The sequence below is a fragment of the Gavia stellata genome, chromosome 1, assembly GCF_030936135.1.
Source record: "Gavia stellata isolate bGavSte3 chromosome 1, bGavSte3.hap2, whole genome shotgun sequence".
Lineage (NCBI taxonomy): Eukaryota > Metazoa > Chordata > Aves > Gaviiformes > Gaviidae > Gavia > Gavia stellata.
Genome location: NC_082594.1, coordinates 129,695,103 through 129,721,606, shown reverse-complemented (window position 1 = coordinate 129,721,606; position 26,504 = coordinate 129,695,103). Strand labels below are relative to the sequence as shown.

The window sequence follows — 26,504 nt, the reverse complement described above, 5'->3', positions numbered from 1 at the left end:
CCCAAAAGCTTGGAAGTGAGTTGAAAGCATGAGCTAACACTGCAGTGACACTGTCTAGTGGAGCAGTAGTGACAGCTCATGCCAAATGACTGAGGCTTCCTCATGGCAGAAATGCCTTTAACATGTCCCTCTCTCCTGACCATGGCGTTCCTGGTGCACTTCTCTATCACCCAGTGAAGCCAGTCCAGGGAAACAGAAAATGGTCTACAGAAGATGTCATTTGTGGGCAGAAGTGATGTAAGACTTTCTCCTCTTTTATTTGTGTATGCACCAAGGTGGTGGAAAAGGTGAGGATGGGTGAGGGCTGTTTCTATGTACGTGTCTCATGTTGTAAACTTTCACTAATTCTTTCCAGACCTTGGCTGCTTTTCCAGGTCTGAAAGGTTGTGCTGAGCTCCTGGGACTAATTTGTGTTAGGTGGCCCTGTAGCTATGATGCTCCATTCTCCTCCTGTTACCTTCTATTCTGGGCAGTGGTTCAAAGCAGTGCAAAACTGGACGCAAGAGCACTGCCGTGCTCCTTGTGTCTGTTTCACTTCATAGGAGCTTCAAAGAGAACAAGCCAACAGCCAGAAGAGCTGCTCCAGGCCTGTCACGGGAAGGAGATTCACTCTGATTATTTAGCAGGAGCACTAACATGAAATCTATAGGATCTCACTCTGAAAGTGTCTTGTAGATGGGACTAGTGAGTTTCCCACTGGAGCGTTGGCTAAGAATGACTCCTTCCCGTGCCAAACCTGAATGACATAGTTTCCCCTTGATGAGGAAAAATAATACTTCTCACCTTTGATATGAAGTTCTCAGGACACTTTAATATAAAACACAAATGAATCATCCCAATACTCCTGTTGTAGGAAGATTGACATTCTTTCATACAGATCTGAACCTTGAGATTAAATGACTTGCCCGTCTCACTTTCAGAGCCGGGTACAGAATCCGTAAGATAAAAGTCCCAATCCAGTCTTTTAACTGAGAGGTCTTGCTGTAACCAAGCAACCTTGTACTCACCGATCTGCTGCACGCTTCTTTTCCTTGACATCTGGCCCTAATGCAGGAAGTAAAAAACCCATCCTGTTTTATGGTGAAAGTATTATCTTTGAGCAGCAAGCAGCGAGCAGCAATAGGTTTAAGGCTCCTTTTCGGTTTTGGGTATGCCTGCATGCTCTGAAGGCAGTGCTAGGCACAAGCAGCAGGCAGTTCATAGGAGATGTCTGTGTTGCCGGGGAGGGTGAGGTTCCAGGGCAGGCATGACATTGTCCTGCTGCGGGAAGAGCACAGGGAAGTCAGGCTGTGCTTTAGCAGGCAGAGGTTGCTATCCTAACAGAGGCAAGCAAGCTGCTGGTGGACCTTGTGCTGCTTTGCAAGGGTATGATGGACAGGGTGCTGTGCCCTGGCTGGGACGAATTGGCTGGAGGGGTGTGTATGGGGTTGTGTCCTTCAGCTTTCCACTGCCCCCTCCTAGCAGCACCTTTGCTGCTCTGCGTGCTCCCAGTTTTACGGTAAGAGTGTGGTTGTGAACCTGTGCAACTCTACAGATTTCCACCTGCATCACAGCCAGGTCCAGTGCTTCCGGGGGTGCAGGCTAGCACACCTTTAAGGCAATGTTCCATGCCATTCATAAGCGACCAAAAGCCCCATCTCAACTTTGGAGTGCTTTTCTCTGCAAAGCATGCTAGTAAGGAATAGTCCTTATGCTCAAAGGAGTGCCTGATATTTGCATAGCAATACCTATTCCTATCTGGACCTACTGGATATATTTTTACTGCCTTGTCCTCGAGTCTCCTTACTGCCCATAAGAACAGAATTTGAATGGGAGCACAGTCTCCCTTCTGCTTCTGGGTTTCCGCACTTTGGAGTGCCCGCTAGCTTGCTTCAACCTGGAGCCAGCATAAAAGTCAACTCAGAAGCAATGCGGACAGAGTTTAATGTGTCCGTATAGACACAGCTATTTTTCCCTGACTGCAAGAACTATGGATCTGCAAAACTCCTGGCAAGAATACTGTATTATGGAGAAGACCATTATCTCTCTTGGGATGAGAAGGATTTGGCTGCTTCTACTCTGGAAAAGGTAATTATGGCTGAAGGCATATACTCTACAATGCCTGTCCCAGAAAATGCAAAATGGTTGTCTTTAGCCTTAGTGTGTTATAAACCTGTGCAGTATAAGAAGCAGAAATGTGTTACAGGTCTTCTGTTGTCTTAGCCTGAAAAATGTGCGTCTGTCATGTTTCAGATGGGGGCCCACTGTAGACAGGGGGAAGATGGAGAGAGCAAGCAAGGACAAAAGGAATGCATTCTAGTTAGTGCAAGCTTCTGCCATCATTTGTGACTTAAGCATCTTTAAGATGATGTGAGTCGCAGACATTTTTCTTCTATGGCACAACACTTTTATCCTGGGGGAAAGAATCATAGAAAACTCCTAGAAAACTACCTTGAAAGTTTTTCTCTCACACAGGTAAAATATGATTTACATAGGGACACAGAGGGGATGGGAGAGACCTCTTTACATGTTCAGATAAATGGGAGAAAGAATATATTGTTTCAAACCACACACAGCACCCATAGGCTCAGTGAATCCCTGTAAGATATTCCTGTGACTTACTTGCTATCAAGAGGCAGCGGGGCTGCACAGAACCTGCCGACAATGGATGACTCATCCCTCCTCCAAAACCGATTTTTGGGAATATACTTCAGGGTCACGCTGTTTATCTGGCAGAGGGGAATTCTGTGGGCCAGCAGCCGTTTGCCCATCTCCTGGTGCTTAGGTCTGCAAGGCAGGGTGAGAGATGTGAGGGAGAACATTCAATCAACCTGCAGATGCAGGCCGCATGCAAATGTGTTGAAACACTGGAGGAACTTGGGGTATTATTGTGAAGCCCTCACATAACAAAATGGAGTGAGAAGACTCATCTGTCAAATCAGGCCATTGCATAAGAGTCTTAATGGCTGTCTCTCCATGTTTTATCTCTGTAGTCAGGAATATTTCTGCATGAATATCCTTCCTTCATTTCATCACACAGTTACAACTCTTCCTGCTATTGCCTATAGATTGAAATGCTGCCCGGATTGCTACAGAGAGGGAGGTGGTAGATAAGGTCAACATCTATGAAATCATGAATGGCACGGATAGGGATCGGTTGTTCACCATTTCTTCCAGTACAGGAACCAGGGGTCATCAAAGAAAGCTAACAGGTGGCAGGCTCAAAATATTGCACGCTGCACAGGGTACCATTCCTTTTAAGCTGTTAAAGTCCTTGCTGTGGGATGTTGTGGTTGCTACAAAGTTTACATGACTGTACAAATCATGGGAGGGGGACTGGATAAGTTCATGGAAGACAAAAGAATTGGGAGATAATAAGGACAAAGATCTCACCTTTGGCTCTGAAAGTCCCCGAGGTGTAATTAGTCAGACACTGGGAAACTATTTGGGGAAGTGTTGCTACATGCTTACACTGCCTTTTTTTATACTCTTCTCCAGGTATTTGCTTTTGACCGTGTTGAAGGTGGGATGCTTGGATACAGGGACGTTTGTCTGTTCCTATGCTCTTACCCAGGTAACACGAACTGAGAAGTGCCAGAGGTTGGGTAAACAGCCAATGACCAGAGCCCAGTTGGCCGTGTGGTACGAAGGGGTGCTGCCCAGCCATTTTAGGTAGGTGGGCCACCTCCCTTCTGTGGAGTCCGTCCAATGGGTGTTCTTTATGCTTGATCTACTTGGCACCTCTAAGAGCCTGGAGAGCATCGATTTCCTTGTGCTCATGAAGAATATGCGTGTAGCTGACTCAGGGCAAACCCAGAAGCACCTGGGTGACTGTCTGATCAGAAACTTGATGGTAGGGAAAGGGTGGAGGTGACAAAAGGGTCAGGAAGAGCCTACAATTCTGCTAACCAAAGTTGCTCCTGGGAGTGGGCTGACAGCTGCACCCCGCGTCCTCCTAGGCTAGAGTGGCCAACCTAAACCAGTACATCCAGTCTCTCCCTTAGACTGCAGTGGTAGATGCTGGAGATTTAGTGCGTCTGACTGTGTCTGGCTTGAAGCTGCCAAAAACAGGAAACATCATGAAGTTGTGGTTATAAAGGTGAATAATAGATAGAAAATGGAAAACAAAGAGAGGGGAGGCCATCTCTCTACTGCATATTGTCCACGGGCAGGATCCAGCCCTGCCCGTGGACAGAGGAACACAGCAAGGTTAAGCAGGTTGAAGAAAGTCACTCCTGGGACTGACATTTGGTCCAACCCCACACAACCTTTGGATGGATGTAGGACTCTTGGCTGGCTTCAGAAGTATGTTTTCTTGGATATGGGGGATATGCTGTGTGATGTGTAAGCAATGGCAATGCAGCTGGGAAGTGTGCCGTGTAACAACTTCCTTACTCTGTCAGCCCCATGGCAGCTGTAGGGCTCGGGGACATGTCTCTTGAGGCACTCTGAGCAATGTGGGAGGGGGTAACAGCATCCCAAGGAGCGAGATCAGAATTGATATTTGGGAGAGGAGAAGGGCAGTGTGAGGCAAGACATAACTGTGTGAGTCACTTGCTGAAGGTATGTGACTGGCTGAATAGTCCCAAGTCCCTGTGCATTTCCAGGGAATCGCAGGATGCCGCATATGCAAGGCGATCACCTGAAATAAGTCAATGATCAATCAGTGTCTGAACTGCGATGTGAGAATCTATGTTTAGATGCCTGTTCACCACTCTGAGCTTGACTGCAGTGGAGGGCTGAGCTTTGCCTAGAGCAGGGAAGTTTCTTTGCTCTTTGCTACAGTGTGAATTAAAAGGGGTATCTTCACATACACTCTCAAATCTGTAGTTTTATTGCTGTAAGCAAGTTTTTCGGTTTAGCCTTTTGCTTCCTAGGAAGGCGTTTAAACGAAACACAGCTGCTGTGCTGCCAGGGTAGGGTGTCTCTGGATAGGTTACCCTGCTATAACTCTACTGTCTCATTAAAACTCAAGGGTACAGCAAAGCCTCGGGGTTGCCTGCCTGTCTCTCTTCCCCAGGCAGCCTTTCCCTCACATGCGTCCTGCTGGACACCTATCAAACGCTGTGTCCGACAACTGCAAAAAGAAGTGCTGTACGGGTCCTGACTTGACCTAGGTGTTACTATTTCCTCCCTCCTGCATCTTTGGAAAAGGCAGTTTTGGCTTCCAAGCCGGGCAGGTGTTGAACAGACTGAGCTCCATCAGGCTGGCGTACAAACTCCACATTGCAGTGCTTGGCTGGAAATCTGTGACCAAGCAGCTATGTCACACTGGAGAGCACCCTAGAGTGTGGCTTCCCCTTCCCTGGTTCCCACCCCTACCTCCTGGATGTGACTGAAGCAGCAACACAATTAGCTTCAGGTCACAATGTTTTGGCTTAGCAGTAAGGACTGTGGGACCCAGCGCTGGAACCCCTCTGATCCCAGCAGAGCTGGCTGGGGCTTTTTAGCAGACTGTTTTCCTGCTTCCTGAGGCAGCCAGCAGCACGTGCTAGCTGCTTGTCTACTTTGCAGTTCCCAGGCCACAGCAGTGGGCAGTAGGAAGAAGTGAGGAAGACTTCTTCTGGGGAACTTCTCTGTGGTGGGGAGATCCCCTTGTGGCAAGGGCTGTGGAACAGGAGCCTGAGTCTGATCCTTTAACTCAGATACAGTTTGGAGGAGGGTGGTGCTTTCAAGAGAGTTCTGTCTGTCTACACGTGTGGTCTTGTCCCCTGGACTTTTCCCTACAATGGGAGCCTGAGAACTTTGCTGCTTTACTACAGAGGCAACAAGCTACTGAACACGTTTCTGACTGTGCAGAGATGCACTTGTCTCCTCTTTGCAACTGCTGTCCTATTGGGCATCAAGAGAAACGTCTAAGCCACCAAGTCCATCAGTTTGGAACCTCTGGTGGATGGGATCTTGCTCTAGCCATCTCTGACTGGCAGAGTAGGGTTAATAACTATCTGACCGTGACTGCGGCTTGAATTGGCACCAGGCAAGGGTATGGTGTAGAAAAGGAACCAGTGTAGCAACACCAAAGTATGCAAATTTGGGGATCCCGGAGTATACCTATTGCTTTGTGCTCTCAGGGAAGAGGTGGACCTAGCCAGGGTTACGGAGTAATGGTAGCACATGCCTGATTCTCGAGAGCATTTAAGGTAAATGTGGCGGGACTCAAGAAGAAAGGTTGTGGTTCATCACACAGTGACTGCACTCAGGGACATGAGCTATTATTGTGCCTTTCCTGGACCTGGATAAAAATCCTTACACATGGATCTGGGAAAAAACAGGCCAGAAGAATGCACTGTCACTCACATGGTGATCTTCACTGTGTCCTTGGTGCTGTTGCTGTAGAAAGTGATCTCAACGCTGGTGACTATGTTTCTTTTCTTCTGCAAGTGGAACTCAACCAGGCTGTGATGGACTGAGCAAGAGGCAAAGTATGTGGGAGTGAGGGCAGGTACTATCGGTTGGACCTACCCCTGCCAAAAAGCCGGCCTCTAGCACTCATTCCCTGGCCCCAGCAGCAGAAAGAAGATCAAACAGACATAAGAAAGAAACTAGTCTCTGTACTTCGAGAGGCACAGGGGTCAGGTCTGCATAGGCCAGTGTAAACAGACAGGCACTTTCACTACCCTTTACTTCAGTCCTGAAGCCACGTGGCTGTGTTAATCCAGGGCTCTGCCCACACTAATAAATCCGTTGGAAAGGGCTTTATAGGGGAGATGTGTAGGGTTATTGCTCTTCAGCTGTGCATCTCAGACCCTCTGGGCCACAGCAGCTGATTCTGATGGTGATGGCGGGTTCTAACTACCTGGCCTCCCCAAAGGACCTGTCACATTTGGTCAACACCCTTCTGACTCGTTTTTTTCTCATGCTACTTACCACAGAATGGGGCTGAGGGACTGGTCATTAAATAAACTTTCACTTCCTTGGGCAGCTTTTTCATGTTGACACCTGCCTGCTCCAGCAGGCCTGCAGGAGGAAATAAAGCCAGTGCAGGGAAAGCCATGAATGAGCCAGAGCAGAAATATAATTGGTCCCAATTCACCTCCACTCACCCCACCCCACTGCACTGTCTTGGAGGACAAGACCCTTTTCTATACCAGTGCAAATCAGAACAAGTACAGGTTTGTGGCATCTGTTCAACAAGTTAACGTTCCCTCTTGGTGGGGTCATTCCTCTGCTAACAAACTATGTCATCAGTTGCAACTGTGCAAAATGAGCAGGACTAAAGACTACCAAGTCAGGAACTTAGTGCTGATGTAAACAACAATGCAAACACAAGATGCTGGGAAATTGAATTTCTTGGTCAAGTGAGAAGACCACCATAACCTAAGGCCTGCACCACTGACTAGCTGACAATGTGGCTTGGTGAGATGGGGAAAGGGTGGCTGATCTGACAGCACCTATATCAAAGGAGGCCTCTCCTTATATTCCTCTGGTACCAGACTGCAAACAGCACCAGAGGACACTTTCTCTCCTCGTGGTACAGCCCAGTTTCAGAAGCCTAAAAGAGGCAACTATTAACTTCTCCCATTCCAGGGAGTTCATCTTTGGGGTGGCCATGGCAGGAATTTATGAGAAGGAGACAACACAGGAACAGTGAGTGGTTTGTAGAAGAATGGGACTTCAGGCTTGGGCTAAAATTTCCAGCTGCTTCTCTAAACAAGACACTTTTTGAGCTAATTGCCCACTTATTAGGTGATTCTGGAGTCTCTCTTTCAACTCATTTGTGGGCCCTATGAAATGTTTAAAGATCAGAAATGTTCAAGATTTTGGTGTTCTACCTTGGGCAATATATGAGCTTTTAGAGCTTCTCTATAGAAGCCTGAAAATTAAACAGCTTCTCACTATCCCCAAAGAGATCCAAAGCAAATCCTGCTCAGAGAAATCTGAACTGCGTACTGTCCTCTGCATTGACACCCATCAGGAATGTATTGTCATCTGCTCAGGTCTCATGCTGGTACTGTACCTATTCTGGGGCAGGAGAACAGGAAGGGGTCAACACAGTCCAGGCAACGGCCGGTTAAAAAATCTTGATGACTTGCACAGGGGAATGCCACAATCGGACAGGAATGTTTCAAGGCACTGACATAGAGATGTACTGCCCTCATGTGATCACAGATCAGATACTTATAGCCTGCAAGAAAAAAATGCACCCAGAGAAAAGCAGCCATGAGCCTTTCTGTTGGCCTCAATCTTTTTGCATGTTCCCAAGGAACTGAGAGTCAAAAAGCACTCTGATTCTGCAGTGATCCCTTTCCCATTAATAACATTTTGCAGAGCATCTCTGTGACTACAAGCCCAGATCCCACTGCAAGAGAAGTTACACAGGAAGTTAGAGGTGTATCTCCCAGACTAACCAAGTCCCTCAAAAGAGGGGGACCACAGGGCTGCAATGGCTTCATCAGTGTACCATCGATGGTGCCCCAGGCTCTCTGCAAGGGGATACAACAGCTTTGACTCCCACCTGTACTGGGACCCCAGCTATGGGAAGTAAGGTACCATAGGTGTCCCCTGTAACCTGACCCTCAATGCAGCTGGCTCATCCAGAACATATTTGAGTATTTATCCACACTATTTACTGTTTAAAGTCCTATTCTCTAGAAGGAAAGGGCAGCAGTCATACAAGCTGTCTCTCTAAGCATAGACACAGCTTGCAGCATGAAAACAAAAAGAAGCTTTTACTAGCAGTACCTAAGAGCCTTTCTAGCAAAAATGTTTTCTTTGTTGATACAAACTCTGCTGATGCTAGAGTTTTGGCTCATACAGAAGTGTCACCAAAATCACATCTCTTGACAGCGGTGCTGCCAAGACTCTTGAGCTGTATGTGATTTTAATTTCAGCTGCTTGTTGAACTGCTGAGAGAAGATGTGGGCCATGAAGCTCTGCTGCCATATGTCTTTTACAAATACATGTTGTCTTGCTTTGAAGTCTGCCCTGACTGTATCAGGAGCTGGTTGCCAAACAGCAGTTTCACAGGCTGCTAAATGGCCATGAAAGCCCTTTGGTCACAGAGTGTTCTCACCTGCAGAGATGAATCGGGGGCATCCTGGCTGATCTTTGCCTCCATTGACAAAATAATCGATGTGGCCTACAGGAATCCGGATCCCAAAATCTGAAAGGAGGTGAAATGCCACTTCATACTCACACTTGGCTCTTCTGTAGGCTTTACCCTACATGGGGTATGACAGACCCCAATAACTGATTGAACATTAGTAGTGCTGCACCCAGCTCCAGTGCTGGAGACAGCAAGGACAGATTTCTTGTTCCTACATGCCTGCATTGTGCAGGACCTTGAGCAGAGTGCTCCAGGCCCTGCCATCAAAATTACTGGGAACTGCGGCTTAATCACCACCTCGTGATTCATGTTCTTGAGTCTGTGTCAAGGAGAACAAAACTGACCGCAACCTTAATGTGGGATTATGAGGCATGATTGAGAGTTATGTTGGTAGAGATTTTTGTGATCTCCAGGCAAGAGGTGCGACTCAAAGGCACCACGTTATTCTTCAGCACGTGTTCTGCCTGCATAGACCCCAAGTGCTTTAGAAAAGTTACTCTGCTGTTGCACCAGTTGTTGGTTTGACTCTGTGATTTTCCACCAGCACTCGCAGTGGCACCTTTCTTAGGTCAGGTGGGAAAAAGCAAAGTGAGACTAGACATTTAAATGCCTTCCAGGCAGTAAAAGCCATGCTCAGCTGGTTCTGCATAAATTCACTCTGCTGTAGCAAGGTTAAGGAAGAAATATTTGCTGGAAGATTGGCCTCTGTCTAACCTCCACCTGTCTGTTGCTTGAAGTGCTCTGGGGTATGGATGAATTCATGAATGAGGGAATTGAATTCATCATGAAATGAATTCATCATTAAAGCCTATCTAATCAAGAAACTTCCTCAGAGTGAATCTGAACTCATGGTAATCTGGCAAAAAAGGGACAATGACCAGCAATAATGATGGCAGGAGGAACAGAAGCACAGGCCAAAGAAGATGGAAGCCAGCTTACTGTCAGTATCCGTATGAATAGCTTCCACAAAGAGGGCATCCCCAGGATCCAGACGTTCCTCAGGGCTGGCTCTGGTGTACTTAGGGCCTGCAGGATCCAGGCCTGTAACAAAATCAAACGTCTCAACAAGTGCTCTTCAGCCCCTCTCTTTCTTATTTCTGGACCAGTTATTTTATCCAAAACTTTAAAAACATTGCTAGGCAGAAGTGATAAATTATTCCCAGGTTGCACTGATTATGGTGCAGAATGGTTTCTGCCCCTGCTAACTTCCACTACAACTTCCTTACCTTGTCCTCTGCGGTTCCACTACCCTTTAGCATTTTTGTACCTCAAGTTTCTAGGCTGTAAAGTCATGACTGAGCTTCAAACAGCTCTGAGAGAGTGGGTGCAGAGTGTCTTTTGGATTTTTGGAGAAAGAGAATCAAACTTGTAACACCTTCCCTAATTTTACTGTCATCTGTATTAGCACTACAGTCTGAGAAATGTCATTGAACGGCATCAGTTAGGTGATGAAGTCAGCATCCCAGGAATTAACCAATCCAAGCGTTACAAAGGTTTGATACTGTCAAAAATCCTTAAAACAAAGAGGCTTCTAAGCCCTCTCCCCACAAATAAAACTGAGTCCTTAAGCAAACATCTACATTTTTGCCTAAAACTTGCTCCTAGAGCAACTTCTGGGGAGTCAGAGGAATACAGAAAATAATCCTTGCAATACCAAGGAACAGGTTAAAGATTTTTTTTTTGTTGCTCTGTCTGAGGTATATCCTGTTCACTTTTCATGGATTTTCACAAGATTTTTTTTCAATCCCCAGGCAACAATTATTTAAGAAGCAGCTCTGCTCCACATGCCACTTAGACTCAGAGCTGGCCAGTTTCACTGCCTTGGACTCAGTCCCATTAATTCTCTATGGAGAAGGCGACATCAGCAATATACAAACTGATGTGTCCGCATTTGTGAGGGGGGGAGAGAAGGAGGAAAAGGGAAAGAAGGAAAAAAAATTCTTCCGTGTTCTTTCTATAAACAAAAGCTAATAATGGGACAAGTAGTCAGAAGAATTTACTGCTTTAATTTTTCTTCTGTGTTCTTTGATCTTGACACATACAAAAAGCTGAGAGGTTCCCCACCTACTTCTACAGACCAAGTTTTAGTTAAAGGTTTTAAGAGATACTGAAAAGTGTTATTTGGTATAGCTTGATGTTCTTCCTGAAGAGGGAGAAACACCTAAGATGACCAGCAGTCAATTCTAGCACAGCTCTGAGGCAAGCACGTTTCTATGCTCTATTCTCCATGCCTACCTCCTCCAAGCACAAGCTGCATAAACTCCATTGAGATGTACATCCTCAGTAGCTAAGAAAACTATTCACTGAGGCTATACTGTATGCAATGGAATTCGTTCAGGCTTTTTCATTTCCTCTGCAAGTATTGAAACAAATTGCTCTTCAGCAGTTTTGGATATGGGCTGTTCATTCCAGTTCCTTTACCATTTGCTTTCCTGCACAGGGAGGTATCTGCAGGGACAGGCATGGGTTAAAGAAACTCGCTTCACAAAAATAAAGTCTGTGCTCTGATCTCTGAGACTCACTCTGGTTTTGCTCTACAGCTCTTTTTAGGTGACTGAAAACACTTCAGCAAATTATGGCTCTGGGATCACATGCCTCTGTGCATGTATGCGTGCGTGTGAGGAGGCAGGAGATGAGATCAGACATATCTTGGGTCTAATTCCACCTGTCTTCAGGCTCCTAATTCTGAACTGGAACCTGTGATGCCCAGTGTGCCTATGAAATCATAGGACAATCAGGAATGTAGAAAAAGGGTTGTCTTCTAGCAGAGTTAAAAATTAATGAATAAATAAACCTACAGAGCTTTTATTACATGTAGACAACATAAAGGGAAGACTCTCTGAGTCTGAAGTTAATTACCATGGTTTCCTGGGAAAGTGTCTGAATATGTTGCTGATCATAAAATCCTGGCGCAGGAGAGCGGTTACTCCAAGTCCCTCCTAATACAAACTTTGATTCACAGCTTAAAAAAGGGCCTGGCATGAAACTCAGCTCCTGTTAAGAAATGCCTGCATTTCAGCCAGTGTGGGTAGCTGTTGACATGTGAAGGCTGAACCAACATTTCTCTGGACTGTCCTGCTGAGTGTGCAGTGAGACCCTCCTTGAGGATACCTCTGTGAGACAGACCAGCATGGGCTGAGGCAGACTGGGAGCTGTGGTCACTCCACTGGTGCCTTTATGTCTTTTCCTTCTGGGTGGCATTTTCTCTCCTATCAAAATGAATCTCCATCCCTGGGGATTCCCAGAACTTTGCAAGACCCTCGACAACCTGATCTGACTTAGAAGGCAGCCCTGCTTTGAGGGGGGGGGTGTGTGGTGGGTGGACTACAGACCTTCCAAGGTCCCTTCTTACCTAAATGATTCTGTGACCTCTATTCATGCTCCATACCTAAAGGCTGACCAGGCCCTGAGTGAACAAAAAAGCTCTGTATGCCGTGATCAGCCTCTAACCATCTTTCTGCATAATTCCCCCACTGCAACCTCTTCCTCACACCCAGGAGTCTGGCTTTCTGTGTTTAAGGTCAGCTCTGATTTGGTACAACTGGGTGTCCTTAGACCAGCCCACTGTGAAAACAGCTGACTTGTGGGAGAGAACAGCAAGAAGCCTCATCTGGGGTCTCCCAACATTGGCTGAGGCTCTTGCCTTTGGTCCTTGCCTGAGCTGTGTTGTAGGGATGGATGCCATGCCCAGCCCTGTGTCCTGCTGGTCCTGCTTTTATCTTGCTGACTTTCTGGGTCGACCTTGGGCTTGCCTCATCGCTACAGACTTGTCTGGCGATCACTGGACTGTGGGTAACCCTGGCTCCTGTCACTGGACCTGCTCTGCTCTCCTTGCCCTGATATGGTAGGACTTGTCAGTGAGGCCACTCTCCCTGCCTACCTTGCTGTCCCCTTGGGTCTCAGCTCACATTTTCCTGCAGAGCACCTCACTCTTGCTGCTCCCCCACAATGACATGCATTGTGGGCTTTAATTTTAAGAACCACAGAGGTGTACAAAGTGGAAGCAAAACATGTGGGTGTTGTGGGTTTTCATTAAGTCACGAGGCCTTGTATTCGTTCAAGCTGGCACCAATTTGAAGAGTGGAGCAGAGGTGGAAGGACCCTTTTGCAAATATATACACTCTTTTGGTGGCATGGAGGGAACTGATGGCTGGAAAGGCATTGTCAGGCTCTTCTGAATCTAGGAAGAAGCCCATAAGCTTGGATCTAATGAGTCCTTATGCAATTAAAAGACGACTATGGATGACTCCCCTTCCTTGCTCTTTCATTCTCTCCCTTGAAGAGCAGGTGAGGACCCAAGGCTCAGTTTTATGATACCTGTTATCCGTCCCAGCTGACCGCCATGGAAGTGCCCCACCAGGCCCCCGACATGCGCACCGAGGCTTACCCCAATGATGTGGATGGATGTCCCTGAGACTCCCAGGGCCTGCAGATTGATGATAATACAAATTAATGTTTCTGTAGCAGAAAGGTGAAATACCCTGTCCCAGCCCACACAGCAACTGTGTAACACTTCTAATATAGGATTGCTTTTGAGGTGTATGGTAGAGAACCAAATAGATGTGGGAATGATGGGTATTGCCCTTTCTGTTTTTCAGAGTCTTTCTTCAGGTCCACAGATGCAAATCCAACTCTAATCAGGTCAGTCCGATGCTCTTGTTCCTAACTACATAGCCTGTAGCTTCTCTTTCCACAGCTTGCTTCAGACTGAATTTCCCTCTCTCAGCTGAGTGACCCATGTTCACCATGTGAATGATCTTTTCCTCAGTAAAGCAGAGGAAATTGTTTGGTGTTTTTTTTTTTTTTTTACTCTTATACCACCATTGTACCAATATCCTGATTAGTATTTTAAGATTATATTTTCAGAGATTAAGGATTTATCCATGGGCTGAACTGCCAGGTGAAGCACAGCCACTTAGAGCTGATGTGAGATGACCTCATCCACAGGAATTCAGCTGCCTGCAGGCTGGTCTGCATGATGCAGTACCATACAATGGGAGAGCATATGGTGCATGAGAGCGTGGCGGCAAGATGAAAAAATCCTGACTTTGAAATGTATGAGGCCATATCCTGGAGCAGTACTGAGGCTTACGAGAAGAGAATACAGTCTTAAGTGGTGTAATGATGCAGGAGAGGCTGGACAGAAAAAGTCCTTAAGTAGCTGGACTAGAGGTCAGCACAGACCCAGAATGAGTGGTGGGGACACTGTCCAGCTCAGTCATTTGTTCACTGTGTGACCTAATCAGTAATGAGGGGTGACAGTCCTCTCCCCCTCCACGCCAGCTCCCATCCTCATCCTTGTAATGACACAGCGGCTCCAAGGGTTGCCATATTTCTGGATGGAGATGTGTGACTGTGCACAACGTGGTGCATACCCAGGGACTCCCATGCTGTCCAGCCTGGGTCTGCAGTGCAAACGTTACATGGAGAGTTTATGCATAGCTGGTTAACACAAAGACGTATCACCCTTATTGCATAAGTGGTGTTCAGCTGTGCTGCACACGAACAAACTGGGACACATCTGGGGATTTCCAGCTACTGTGAAGTATCTCTGAAGCCCAAAGCAAATATAAAATAGCCTCAAATCCCACCCCCTCCAGCTCCCTGGACAAAATTTCCTGGCAGAAGAAGACAACTGTCCAGTGAAGCATGGACCTGAGAAAACCCAAGGCATCCTTCAGGTTTGTTCCAGGCTGGGGAGGCAGCTGACAACTGGGATGTTTTTCCAGAAAATGTCAAAACTCAAGAGAAAGAAGAGAAACAGTGGCATGCTCAAGCCTGGTCCGAGAGAGAGGGAAAAAAGAAATCTCTTTAGTGCTACACAGCACTCACTCTGGAATAAAGGGCTTGCTTGTCCAGCTCCTGGAGCCAGCAGGTTGTAGGCAGTTCTCTGGATTGTTTGCATGAATGATAGTCTCTGGCCATGCTCCGCCCCCGCCCCGGAAATGCACAGTAGCTTACCAGGAGCTTGCTGATGAATTGTGAGATAGAGAGGGCCAGCTGTGTGACATTTTCCACCGCGGAGGGATAGGCTCCTGTAGACCCATAAACCCAGTCTACTGCGATCACGTTCACTTGGCTTGTGTGCAGTATGGCATGGACAAGCCCTTCAATCCAGGAAGGTTTGGTACCCAAAGCCCTGTGGAGTCATCAGAAACAAGCTTGTTAGGTGTCTTCCAAAGTAGGGCATGTGCTAATATGTTGTTCACTGGTGCTGGAGCTTCACATGCCTCAGAGGAGGCTGGCAGACAGTGGCTGAAAGTTTTTTCTGGTGCCAGCCACCTGGCATTTCTTTGCAGCGGTGTAGTAACACTTTCCAGAATGGGCTGATTCAGAAGGGAACCAGATATTTTAATAAATGAGATAACATTTGCAGGGCTCAGCCTAAGATCTCATTTTTGCTGTGGTGCTTAAGTTAGCCACCACAGAGCCCATCTGGAGTAAGTGAGCTGACCAGGAACACCTGGATCCTGCTCTGCTCCCAACTGGCAGGAAGTCCTTGGTCAAATCACCTAGTCTTTCACTCCTACATTTCCTCATCTGTAGACAATTAAAAAAGACATTCTATACCCAAGAATTCAAGGAAAACTGAGGAGGCTGTGTCCTACCCACTTGCCCTAATAACATCTGATAGGGAGTGTGCTATGTCACATGAGGGCAACAGCTGGTTTTCTGGAAAGACCCTGCAACATCTTCTGTGGTTTCATCCTGGTCTTCTATGCACTTTCCATTCAGGCTTTTGCACATCGAAACAAATAATGTTACATGGTCACACCTGGCTGAAAAATGGCACTGTAAAATAAGCTTGCAGAATGGTGACAACTTAAAAAAAACTGGCTCAAATCCCTACAATTTCAAGAATAGAAGTATAATGTGTCTGGCAGGGCTCCTAAATGGCTGACTAATCCAGGCTGTTGATAAATCAGGACATGAGCTCCAAGGAGACAATTTAAAGTGACAAGAATCTTGAAGAAAAGACTTCTTAAATAAAATGGTTGAAAGAAGGAAAGAAAAGGAAAGAGATAAAGGAGGAGAGAGCGAGAGAACAAGCAAGAGAGCGAGAGAAATAAAGATGATCATTTCCTAACCTTTTTCTAGGCTCCAAAAAATGTGAAACAGATACAAATTGGCAGCTGGTCACAAACTAAAGGACTTCAAGTTGCATTGTAATGGGGGATGTCAGCAGCATTTTCCATGTCTCTGGCCCTGACCCACCAACAGTCTCCCAGACAATTCCGAGGTCCGGTTTGGGGATGAGCACTCCAGATTCTGTTCTTAGCAGGAGTTTTGCATCCAGCAACTAAGAAGGTCACAGGAGCAGGGGGTTTCCATGCCAGCCCCACCCAGTGCTTGGAATGCCCCAGCAGTGTTTAATTTACCAGTAAAAACTTAGTCACAGTGCTCTTCTTTCTCTCACCTGAAGCCATGGATTATGATCTTGGTTTCCAGGCTGCTGTTGAAGCTGGAGCTCTTGATGCCATCATCAGCTAAAATCAGCTCCCCACAGCTGGGGCTTGAGGAGGTGAATAGAAGAAATTGGACCTTAAGTTTACTGCCCTGTAGGAAATTTGCTGTCTGGAAGTCAGTGCAGTGGTCACCTGAGAGTCTGTCTGTATGCCCTGCAAAGAGAGGGAGCGAATAGCATATGTAGTCTGCGTCTGTACAATGGGAAAAAAAAGCTCATTCTAATTCATTAGGAAAATGAAAGCAGCAATCTCACTTCTATTGATAAAGATTAAAAGGATAGAACATAAATTAAAATCAGCCTATTCTGGAAACTAACTGTCTGATAAAGTTGTTTCTGTCCTTTGATGGAATTCCAGTACTGGCTGGGGAAGATAACCATGGAGGTCACGGTAGCTTTGACTTCTGAGGGTTGTTTTACTGAGACGTGAATGACGTTCTATTGTTTTGTGGGTTTTTTCCCAAACTGGCCACACATGCCAGCTACTAAGTACATTCATGAGCTGGCTATTAGATCTTTAAAAAAATGGTTGCCAACAGGTAGTCACCACTGAATGGCGATACTTCTATTCAAACTCTGGTAAGCTTAGTAGAAGGTACGAGTCTAACCGACAATTGTATCAAAAATCCAGAAATAAATATGAGAATGCTGATGACAAAAGATGAGAATGCTGATGACAAAATGTGTCAATGATAATTTCCTGATTGATTCATTTACTGGATGAAAATACTTTATGGGAAGGAAAAGGCAGCTACTGGAAGGCACTTTGAGCTGGACAGAAAAAAAAAAAAAAAAAAAATCCCAAACCTGTGGCTAGTAAAAAACTGAGCAAATTTAGGCTAGAAAGCCAACATAGAAGTTTAGCAATATGTATGGCTAGCAGTATGTATAGCTAGGTTACCCACAGAAGAGCTGGATTCTCCATCTTTTGTCATTTCAGAGGACTGGCTGCTGTTTTGGAAGACTTGTTGGATTTACTGAAGGACTAATGAGGTGAATTTTATTGACCTGCAATGAGCAGGAAACCAAATAATTGATTAAACAATCCCTTCTGACCTAAAAAGTGTTGCTTTATGAACTGACATAGTTGCATCCTGCTGCAATGACAATGCATGCACCTTCCCTTTTCTGGACTGTAGGAAGCAAAACAGCCTTGAATCTGCATGTACAATAAAATAACAATAAAAAATAAATAAAAAAAAAATCAAACAACCAGCTTCCTAACTGCTGGCTGTTCCCATAGAAGATACTTTACACTAGCTGGGCAGAACACAGCCTAAGGGTCAGCACAAAGTGAGATTCAACATTCAGGTTTCCCCTTGTGGGATGTGACTATCCCTTACTGTTGTTTATTTTGGTCTTCCTGTGTACTGAAGGCAACAGAGAGAAATGTTCTCTGAGATCAGTTCGGAAAAACGGCAGCTCATGAGCCAGCTTAGCTAGCAAGGGCAGGTTCAGTGCAAGCACAGTGTGTGTCAGAAATGGCGTAAGACGAGGGAGATTGTGAGTAAAGGTAAAGCAGGAGGCGGACTGCTGTGAAGCGCAGGTGATGTGGGGCTGTAGCGATGGTCACAAAAGCAGTTTTCATTGACAGTACAATTAAAGAAAGAAATGGAAGTGTGGCATCTCTTGATTTTCTCTCAGCTACTGCAGATTACACTTGCTAAGCTTTCAAAGCAGGAGAGGCCAGTGCCAGAGGTCAAGTGGTCCCTCTTCCGCTTCCTTACACTTCAGGGCAAACCTGGATCATTCTTTTAAATCAGGTTAGTGGAATTAAATCACTGAGACTGATTGAATCAAAGCATGGGAGAAGAAAGGACCATTCTTGCACTACCCTTTCTTCTGGCATCTAACTAGATTTTAGCAAGGACCTCTTGACACACAGGTTGTTTAGGGAGAATTGAATTCAGATCCTTATATGTAAAACCTTCAGTCCCATACCAGGAACTCTTGTCTTTCTTACCTGCTTGTGCTGAACTGAGCAGCAAGAGGACAGCAAGAACAACGAGCGGCTTTCTCTTCGGATCCTCAATCATCTTCCTGTTAGTCTGCTACAAGTACAAGGATTGTCCAGGGAAAAACAGCCGTGGTGGGTTGCTCGATCAGCTTGCCTCTGTTAATGATAAACCAGCCTGTGCTCCTCTGGGGAAAAAGGGTAGGAGCAATCACCTCTACTCTTGTTTGACCATTAGCCAAAATCTGTGTCAGCAGAGGGCTTCACTGACTTTTTGGTTAAAACCAGATGCTGACACCCCTTTCCTCCCTACCTCCCTTTCCTCAAGGCACACTTCCCACTTCAGAAATCAACAAGTGAAACCAGTCCCAGCAAGCGATAGAATTACGGTGCTTTATCCTTGCCACCTAGACCTGTCTGCCAAATTCTGACTGAGGATACTGATTTGTCACAAGGCTTCACAGTAAGTCCCTGCCAGGAAGATCCATACCAGCCTTGCATCTGTGTATTTTCCTATTGCATTGCTGTCTCTTTCCTCTATTTCTACTTTTGCCAAAGACAGCGAAGCAACAGATTGCTTCTGAAATTGAGGGGAAAGACAGGCTAAAATGTAGTGGCCATACAACGACCATATTGCTGTGATATATTCAGACTGTACATTTCTTAAGGCAGGGGCACTCTTTCTTTGGAGACTGCGTTTCAGATACTACAGGAAATAAAAGGATGATCTCAGTAATGCACCAGTATCATAAGCATGCAAATAGTTCAAACAGATCTTTGAATAAAAAGCTTTACTGCTTTGGTGTAAACAGACGGAGAAGCATAAGTGCACAACCAAATGTGTATCTAGGAGTCTGTCACACGACATGCATGAGATGGTGGTACCATCTCCCTGGCTGCATTAGACTTTCAGGTAAGGGCACACCTGTTTCCTAAGTCCCATTGGTGCATGTTGGTCCTTCTTGCAGAAGAGCAAGGCGGCTTTGCCCTTGACTGTGTTAAATGGTAAGAAGTGTAAGGAGCGAAGGAGCGTTCCCTGTCCAGGCACTATTCTACAGCTCCTTTATTTGAACAACAAAATGAAGAAATTGCTTCAGTCTGATCAGAAAGGTGACTAAACACCTTTCTGAAAGCATCAGACATTGTTTTCCTTTACAGTTATTGGCAAAAGCAGTCATTTCCTTACCCGAGTTTGCTCCAGCCAAAGGCTTTGGGGCTGTTTTAGGCAGAAGATCTTTTTTATTTCCAAGTCATTCCTGAGAGAAATTTCTCCATTTCTCACAGGGAAGTTAGGCAGCATCAGCTGCCTGGCCTGGAGGGCTACTGAAGCCCTGCCCCATCTGCATCCTCCCATAGGCACATACACAGATACATTCTGATCCTGAAGTACTTGGCTCCGCAATCAAGCTGGCTTATTGTCAGAGAAGTAGGTGCTTAGTATCTCTTCAAATATGCCATGTCAACCCAGTCGGTTTTCCAAGATTGAAAGCTGCAATACAAATAGCCAACTCCTCGCTTCCAGCCCACTCTTCATCTTTCCAACACCAGCACTCGACTCACGTTGATTGACAGATGGTAAGAAAAAAGCCCGTAGACTGCAGCGGGCCCACTCCTTCATTAAACCCACAAATTCCAATGATCTGGATAATCTCTCAATCAAGAAAGAAGGAAATAAACTTGTGAAATCATACAAATTGGCAGTGACATTTCCATACAAGACTCCAGAACAACAGCGTAATTGTGAAAATGACAAATTTCTTAGACTAAAACAAATTGGAGCACCTAAAGAAAACCAGCAAACACTTCTTTCAATTTTTTATTTAAAATTGTGGTAATAAGCTCTACTCTTTGCAGCAGGATGCAACCATTACTCTTTGCCAAGTTCTATGGAAATTTTGAAATGCCATGTAACAGTATAAGGCAGGCACCACTATTACAGCCTTAAAGTAAAACAAACCTGTGGCCGAGATGTGCAGATCTGATTTAGTTTTGCACTGCTATGTGTATTTGCAGAGTTGTTAAACAACATCCTGGTATGCTAAAAAAAAAATACATCTTCATGAAATTGAAAATTCTGTTTCCTGAGCAAGTTTTTTTCCTGTAATCTCAGATATAGTAATTCCAGGAAATTTTTTATTACATCACACACATTGTGGTGGTCCCTCATGCAAACAGTGAAAGCCACTCAGTTCCTCTGTGCTTAAAATGCTTTTACCAGGAAAACTATTTTGGTATGAAGGGTTTTCTTTTTTTGTTTGTTTGTGAAATTAATTACTCAGTAACTACAGTTATATTAGTTCAGAAACTTAACATTGGTGCCATTTATTTTACTTCCCAATGGGAGTGATTGTAATGGCAATGGGAACACTGTTGCAAAGACTTTCAAACCACATTAAATTTCTTTTAAGAGTTCCTTACAGTGTTTGATCATGAAGCACAGTGTGATTCACTTGAGAATGAGTCAGAGATAACGAAAGCAAACAAACTTGATTTTATGCACAAATTCTTTCCATTAAAAAAAAAAAAAAAAAATTCTCGCTGACTGCACATTCAAGCAAATGCTGAAAGTGCACAACCCAGCTGAAAATGTCGTCCCCCCCACCCACAACGCAACAGCTGGCAGAGGCATATAAGCACTGCAAGTGCCCAGGAGTCAAGTGGAAATCTGATCACAGGAAAATTCACTTAGACTGGAAAAGTGTTCATTGATACCGGAAACAATGCCGTCGGGGTAGCAGTGTGAGACCTTGGGGGAAACCAAGTGTGAGTTAAGCAAATGACAACTATTTAAAACCACTCCCTGTGGTCTTTGCATTTGAGGGAGGGCATGAAACACATGCAGGGCTTAGCTCACTGCACATTAAGGCCTGGATCCACCCTACTGCTGGAATACTTAATATCACAGCTCCTGTATTTTCTGTCCTTCGCCTGTGGAGTAGAAACCATGGCTTTATGTTAAGCACCTAGGCTCCTACGTATTGGTCCCAGGATTGACAGAGGAACCAGGTTTAGTTCTCACCTCAATAAAAAGCGATTCAAACTCCTGACTTTCAGAGGAATGTCCTAACTATGAGATAGTAGGAAGAAAACATTAAAGATTGACTTGACAACTGAGGAAGGGAAAACATGGGCAAGTCAGACTGGGTACTCAGTCAGGAAAGGAGGAAAGCCAGTCACTTTCTTGAGTCTTTCCTGAGTACTTTATGGTCCTTCTACCAAGTATGACTGTATAAATGTGCACAGGAATCACAGAATCACAGAATCACTAAGGTTGGAAAAGACCTGTAAGATCATCAAGTCCAACCATCAACTAACACCACCATGCCCATTAAACCATGTCCTGCAATGCCTTGTCCACACGTTCCTTGAACACCTCCAGTGATGGTGACTCCACCACCTCCCTGGGCAGCTTATTCCAGTGTCTCACCACTCTCTCAGCAAAGAAATTTTTCCTAATATCCAGCCTAAACCTCCCCTGGTGCAACTTGAGGCCATTTCCTCTCGTTCTATCACTAGTCACTTGGGAGAAGAGACCAACACCCACCTCTCTGCAACCCCCTTTCAGGTAGTTGTAGAGAGCGATGAGGTCTCCCCTCAGCCTCCTCTTCTCCAGACTGAACAACCCCAGTTCCCTCAGCCGCTCCTCATCAGACTTGTGCTCCAGACCGCTCACCAGCTTCGTCGCCCTTCTCTGGACACGCTCCAGCACCAAAATGTCCTTCTTGTAGTGAGGGGCAAGAAGGGAGAACGCATCCTTGCCACGTATCCCTGTAGTCTCCCAAAAATAGAGGAGCCTGGGTGAGGGCACCAGGCTCAAGTTTCTCTCTCACTTTCTCTGCCCCATGAAGCCCTAATAATCCTCTACAACGTGGAGCAGCTCAGTAGGAAGAACTTAGCCCTGCTCTGAGTGCGTGTGGGTGACCTCCTGTGGTTCCTTCCACACTAAAATAATCTGTTTCTAAGTGAAAGTGTCAGTCCCTGCTTCAGATTTCTCTCTGCTAACCCCAAAGATCTCATAACTTACAGGAAAGCTGTAGTGTACAAGGTGGGAGGTGGCATCCTCCCAGAAACAAGGTTCAATCCAAAGTCTCTGACATCTTGGGAGGACATTTTACCTGACAAGAGGAAGAGTCAGTAGCAGAGAACAGGTGCTCCTGCCACCAGGATATGGCAGGAAGATGGCCACATTACATTTCTGGACTAAACACTGTGACTTGGAGCCTTTACAGGGTAGGGAGCTCCCTTTGACACTTGACAGAGATTGAGAATGGAGGGGAAAAGGGAACAGAGGGACAGAAAGGCTTGTTGTGGGTTTCTGTCACTGAGCAAAAGGAATTTATGGGATGGGTCTGACTCCATTTGGAAGCCAGTCACATGCCATGTCGTTCCAACATAGCTATGGAGAATGGATCAGTATTATTCTGATTGTGTAAGAAAGAACTGAATGAGACAGCATTGCTCAGCCCAAGGTGCAGTGTTATTCTAGCTCACACTGCAGCCTGCAGTGATGAGGTAAGGGAGCTTACAGCAACTCCTAGAAGGAAGGAAAAAAAAACACTCAGTGTTGGAACATCTTCAGTCTTGATTTTGGAAGGCCCTCTTGTTAGAAGTCTCCACGGTTGCCAATTTAATTTTTTTTTTTTTTCTGAACTGCTGCAGGCACTGTTGTGTGAAGAGCAGGGCTGAGGTCACTCCAAGTGTTGGTGAATGGCCCAACACAGTGAGCGTGCAGGCTGAGTGCACCGGGAGAGAGCCAGCTGAGGGCTGAACCTGCGGTGAGAGCCTTCCCATCTGGGACTAGTGCCGTGCCGGTCTCCCCTGGGACAGGCAGTCGGACTGCTGGGAACTCAGCGTGCTTTGAGGTTGTAAGGTCTGCAGCTGGACCTGCCGGCAGTTGGATTCTTCTCAGCTGGGATAACGCACTGCGAGCGGGATGGAGGCAGAGGAGGATGAAGTATCCACTCACAGCAACTCACTGTCGTAGGAGGAAAGCTAGCTCACGGCTGCAGCTGGAGTGTTTGGCAAAGCAGCAATTTTGCAACAGTTGCTGAGTGTTTACGTTTCCCAAACCCTTGTGGTGTTTTCCCTTTCTTCCTCAAAAACACTCCGCTGTGTCAAGACACCAGTCATCCGCAAAAGGAATGTAACTTTGTTTTAGTTTTGTGAATGGGCTTCTGAGCAGCTGGTGTTGAAGGAAACCCCTAGAAGTCAGAGCTGGGTTCTGTTTTATTTATTTTCCTTCAGTCAGGCAGAAGGGTCACCCCCACGGAGGCCCACCCAGCCTTGGGCGAAATGGGTGAGCACGGCCGGGCTTAGCCTCGAGCCCACCCCTCAAACGGGGATATTGCCGGGTGGGCCCCAAAGAGAACAGTGGGCATTTTGGGGAGCGTCGGTGTCAAACACCAGGCTCCAGGGAGTACTAGGTTTAGACGACCATCATTTTCTGAGGCGGCGAGCTGCCTGTTACCTGCTGAAATTTGTTCTCCCCCTAACCTGTGGGGCTCCCACTCCACATTAAATTGATTTAATGTCAGCTTTTCAATTAGCAGAGCTGAAACTTGCCTGCTGTAAGCGCAACGTAATTTCTGCCGCCAGCGCTTGCTGGAGCTGCACCCCCGTGAACCAGAAAACCCCCTCGCCGCATCACCTCGCACCCCAGCTCCTCTCGGGCAGCCGCAACCCACCAAGAGACACCGGAGGCGGCTGCGAGGCCCGAAATCCCCTTTCCTAATGGAGGCCCGGAGTTTCCAGAAGAACCCCGGTTCCTCAGCACCCCCGAGGGACCTCCCACCGCCGGGCGCTGCTGAGGGCGGGAAGAGGACGCCGAGGAGCGCCTGAGGGCGCGGCAGGCCGGGAGGCGGCCAGCGGGCGCCTCACATTTCGGTTTCTATGTTTCGGCACGGGTGGCGGCAGCTGCCCGGGGGAGCAGCGGAGGGGCTGCTGGCTTCGCTGGGGTGGCTCCTGTTCTTCGTGTCCCTCATGGGTAAGTCGGGAGGGGGGCGGCGGGGACCCTTCCCGAGCCCTCCGCTTTTTCTCCTCCTTGCCGCCCGGCTCCCCTCAGGGGGGTCGCGGCGGGCGGGCAGCGGGGAGCCGGGCCGCCGCTCACCGTCCCTCCCCAGGCGGCCGGCCGGGCTTGTTGCCGCCGCGGGGTGCGGAGCTGGGAAGCGGCGCGGGCGGCGGCTCCGCAGTCGCCGTTCGGGTTTGGCAGCTGCGGGGGGGGGGGTTCCGGCCCGGGGAGCTGTCCCCACCCGCCTCCCCGGCCGTGCCGTCCGGCCGCGGGGAGCCTGGCGTGGCCGCCGCGCCCGTGGCTCTCTGCGCGGGGCTGAAGGCGGCTGTCCCCGGCCGCTTATTTTCTATCCTTCTGAAGGGCAGAACCAAAGAGCTGCCTTCCCCCCGCGGTTAGCACTAGAATTTTTTAGCATCACCAGTCAGCACCTTTAGGGTCCCCCTCCCCCGTCCTTGGCACGGGTAATACTTGTGGCCTGTTTGTCTCAAGCTCATGTAAACGGGAAGGTCACAGGGCGGGGAATGGGTGTGATTTTATGGCACAGTTAATTTCCTGTCCAAGTGAAGTTATTCTGCGCTACAGAGAAGGCGCCTCCGGACGAGGTACTCCCAAAGCGCGTCTGCCCCCGGTGCCTGAGGTGTATAGGAGTTTAGGAAACTAGCTGTTATTGTAAAAATATTCTTGTCATCCCCGTATGTGAAAATGCTGTTTATTTTGTGTTCTGATTTACTTCTTGCCCAAGGGAAAATCATGAAAGTTCTCAATGGTTTTGTTTTGTGTTTTTATTTTAATATGGGTGGGGCTTTTTTCTAGAAGTAAATTATTAATATTCATTTCTGGTGAAATAGTAAACAAAGGCCTTCTTAATCCAAATACCACCTGTGTGCCTGAGGAGTGTAGCCATCAGGTCCATAGCCTTTGCATAGGGCTATGAACATGAAAAGTACAAACAAAATCACTCATTTTTGAAATGGAAGACAGGTGTACAAACTTTCTCATTGTCATCAGAAGTAGCTGCTGTTGCTGGGTGAGCCACACAGCATGGCCTCTAGTTTAAGGGATTTCTCAGTGGCTTTTCTGTTGCTTTGCGTGTTTCCTGGATATGCCTAAAACAGGACCTACAGCATCCCTTTTTTACAAAAGGAACGGTCTCCTTTTACTTTTCCTGAAGGTTCTGCTACTCAGTGTTCAGAACAACTCCCTGAGATTTCCTCCCATGCTATGCCAGAAGTCTTCAGCTTGTTTTATTTAATTAAGATTGTGAGATTCTTTTCTGCAGCCAAGACTGTACAAGAGCTTTGGGACCAGGTGTGTGTGGAGGACCAGTGGGGAAGCTAGGACTCTGCATACCTGCCTGAGTCAGTCAGCCCGTGTTCAGCCTTAGATGCAATTTCTTCATCCCACCTGCAGTGCTTTTGCAGATAGTTGTAAATGAGTGCTAGTAATGCATGACTAATTGAGTATCCTCTTGTAACTTTCTGTGTGTGTGAAGGCACTTTGTTATCTTACATTACGTAAGTTGCCATGCTGCTGCTACTCTGAGCATCAGAGTCCAGGTGCTGTAGATTTATCTAGGAAATGAGATTCCAGGTTCCAGAGAACACAGTTGAAAGGGAGAGATGATGGTAATTGGGCAACTGGAGAGGGTAATTGTGGCTGCAAGTATCACGATACCCTCCTTTAATGAAAAAATTAACTAGCTCTGTTGTCTTTTCCTCTCTATAAAACCTTGATTCTGCAGTGGTTGATTAGGGTAGGAGATCAGGAATACAAATACAAACTCTTTAGTGTTGTTCACTAAACTAAATCAGCAAGATTTCACACCCTCTGTTTGTTTGTGTGTTTGCATTATTGCTATAATGTGTGGTGTCGCCTATGTGTAAATGTTCTTAGGTTGATTTTATCAAGGTAAAATAATCTGTCATCTCCGTATGAGAAAATCAAGACTCTGAAAGACTGATCTGCCCAAGTGCATAAAGTAAATCAGTAGCAGTTTGACTTGATATGCAAATTTCTAGCCTTGTAAGCACCAGGATGCTGTTGGTAGATCCTC

The 26,504-nt window shown here is 46.5% G+C and overlaps 2 protein-coding genes across 4 annotated transcripts in view; one reads left to right on the top strand and one right to left on the bottom strand.

Annotated features, from left to right (window-relative positions):
- Positions 1–1,175: 1,175 nt before the first annotated feature.
- PLA1A (phospholipase A1 member A) lies at positions 1,176–18,526 on the bottom strand. Its single transcript, XM_009812252.2, has 11 exons — positions 18,454–18,526; positions 16,443–16,644; positions 14,987–15,164; positions 13,343–13,451; positions 9,965–10,066; positions 8,993–9,082; positions 7,937–8,104; positions 6,847–6,936; positions 6,277–6,385; positions 2,602–2,766; positions 1,176–1,260 (listed from the first exon to the last, which is right to left on the bottom strand). Exons 1-11 carry the CDS (start codon positions 18,524–18,526, stop codon positions 1,176–1,178), a joined length of 1,371 nt encoding a protein of 456 aa, XP_009810554.2.
- A 5,782-nt stretch (positions 18,527–24,308) lies between these two features.
- The window catches only part of CD58 (CD58 molecule), a 34,444-nt gene continuing 32,248 nt past the window's right edge, over positions 24,309–26,504 (top strand). For all 3 annotated transcript variants that reach the window (XM_059819902.1, XM_059819898.1, XM_059819896.1), the window contains exon 1: positions 24,309–24,427. In XM_059819902.1, the coding sequence (XP_059675885.1) occupies positions 24,334–24,427 (94 nt within the window). In that variant the 5' untranslated portion in view covers positions 24,309–24,333. The remainder of the gene's footprint in view (positions 24,428–26,504) is intronic.

Excerpts from the sequence above, each read along its gene's own strand:
- PLA1A (XM_009812252.2), bottom strand. The coding sequence starts at position 18,526 with ATGATTGAGGATCCGAAGAGAAAGCCGCTCGTTGTTCTTGCTGTCCTC. Across the intron at positions 8,105-8,992 it reads CCCCCGATTCATCTCTGCAG|GCTATAAGTATCTGATCTGT; the intron begins GTGAGAACACTC and ends TTTTTCTTGCAG. Across the intron at positions 2,767-6,276 it reads GACACAGTGAAGATCACCAT|ACCTAAGCACCAGGAGATGG; the intron begins GTGAGTGACAGT and ends CCTGCCTTGCAG.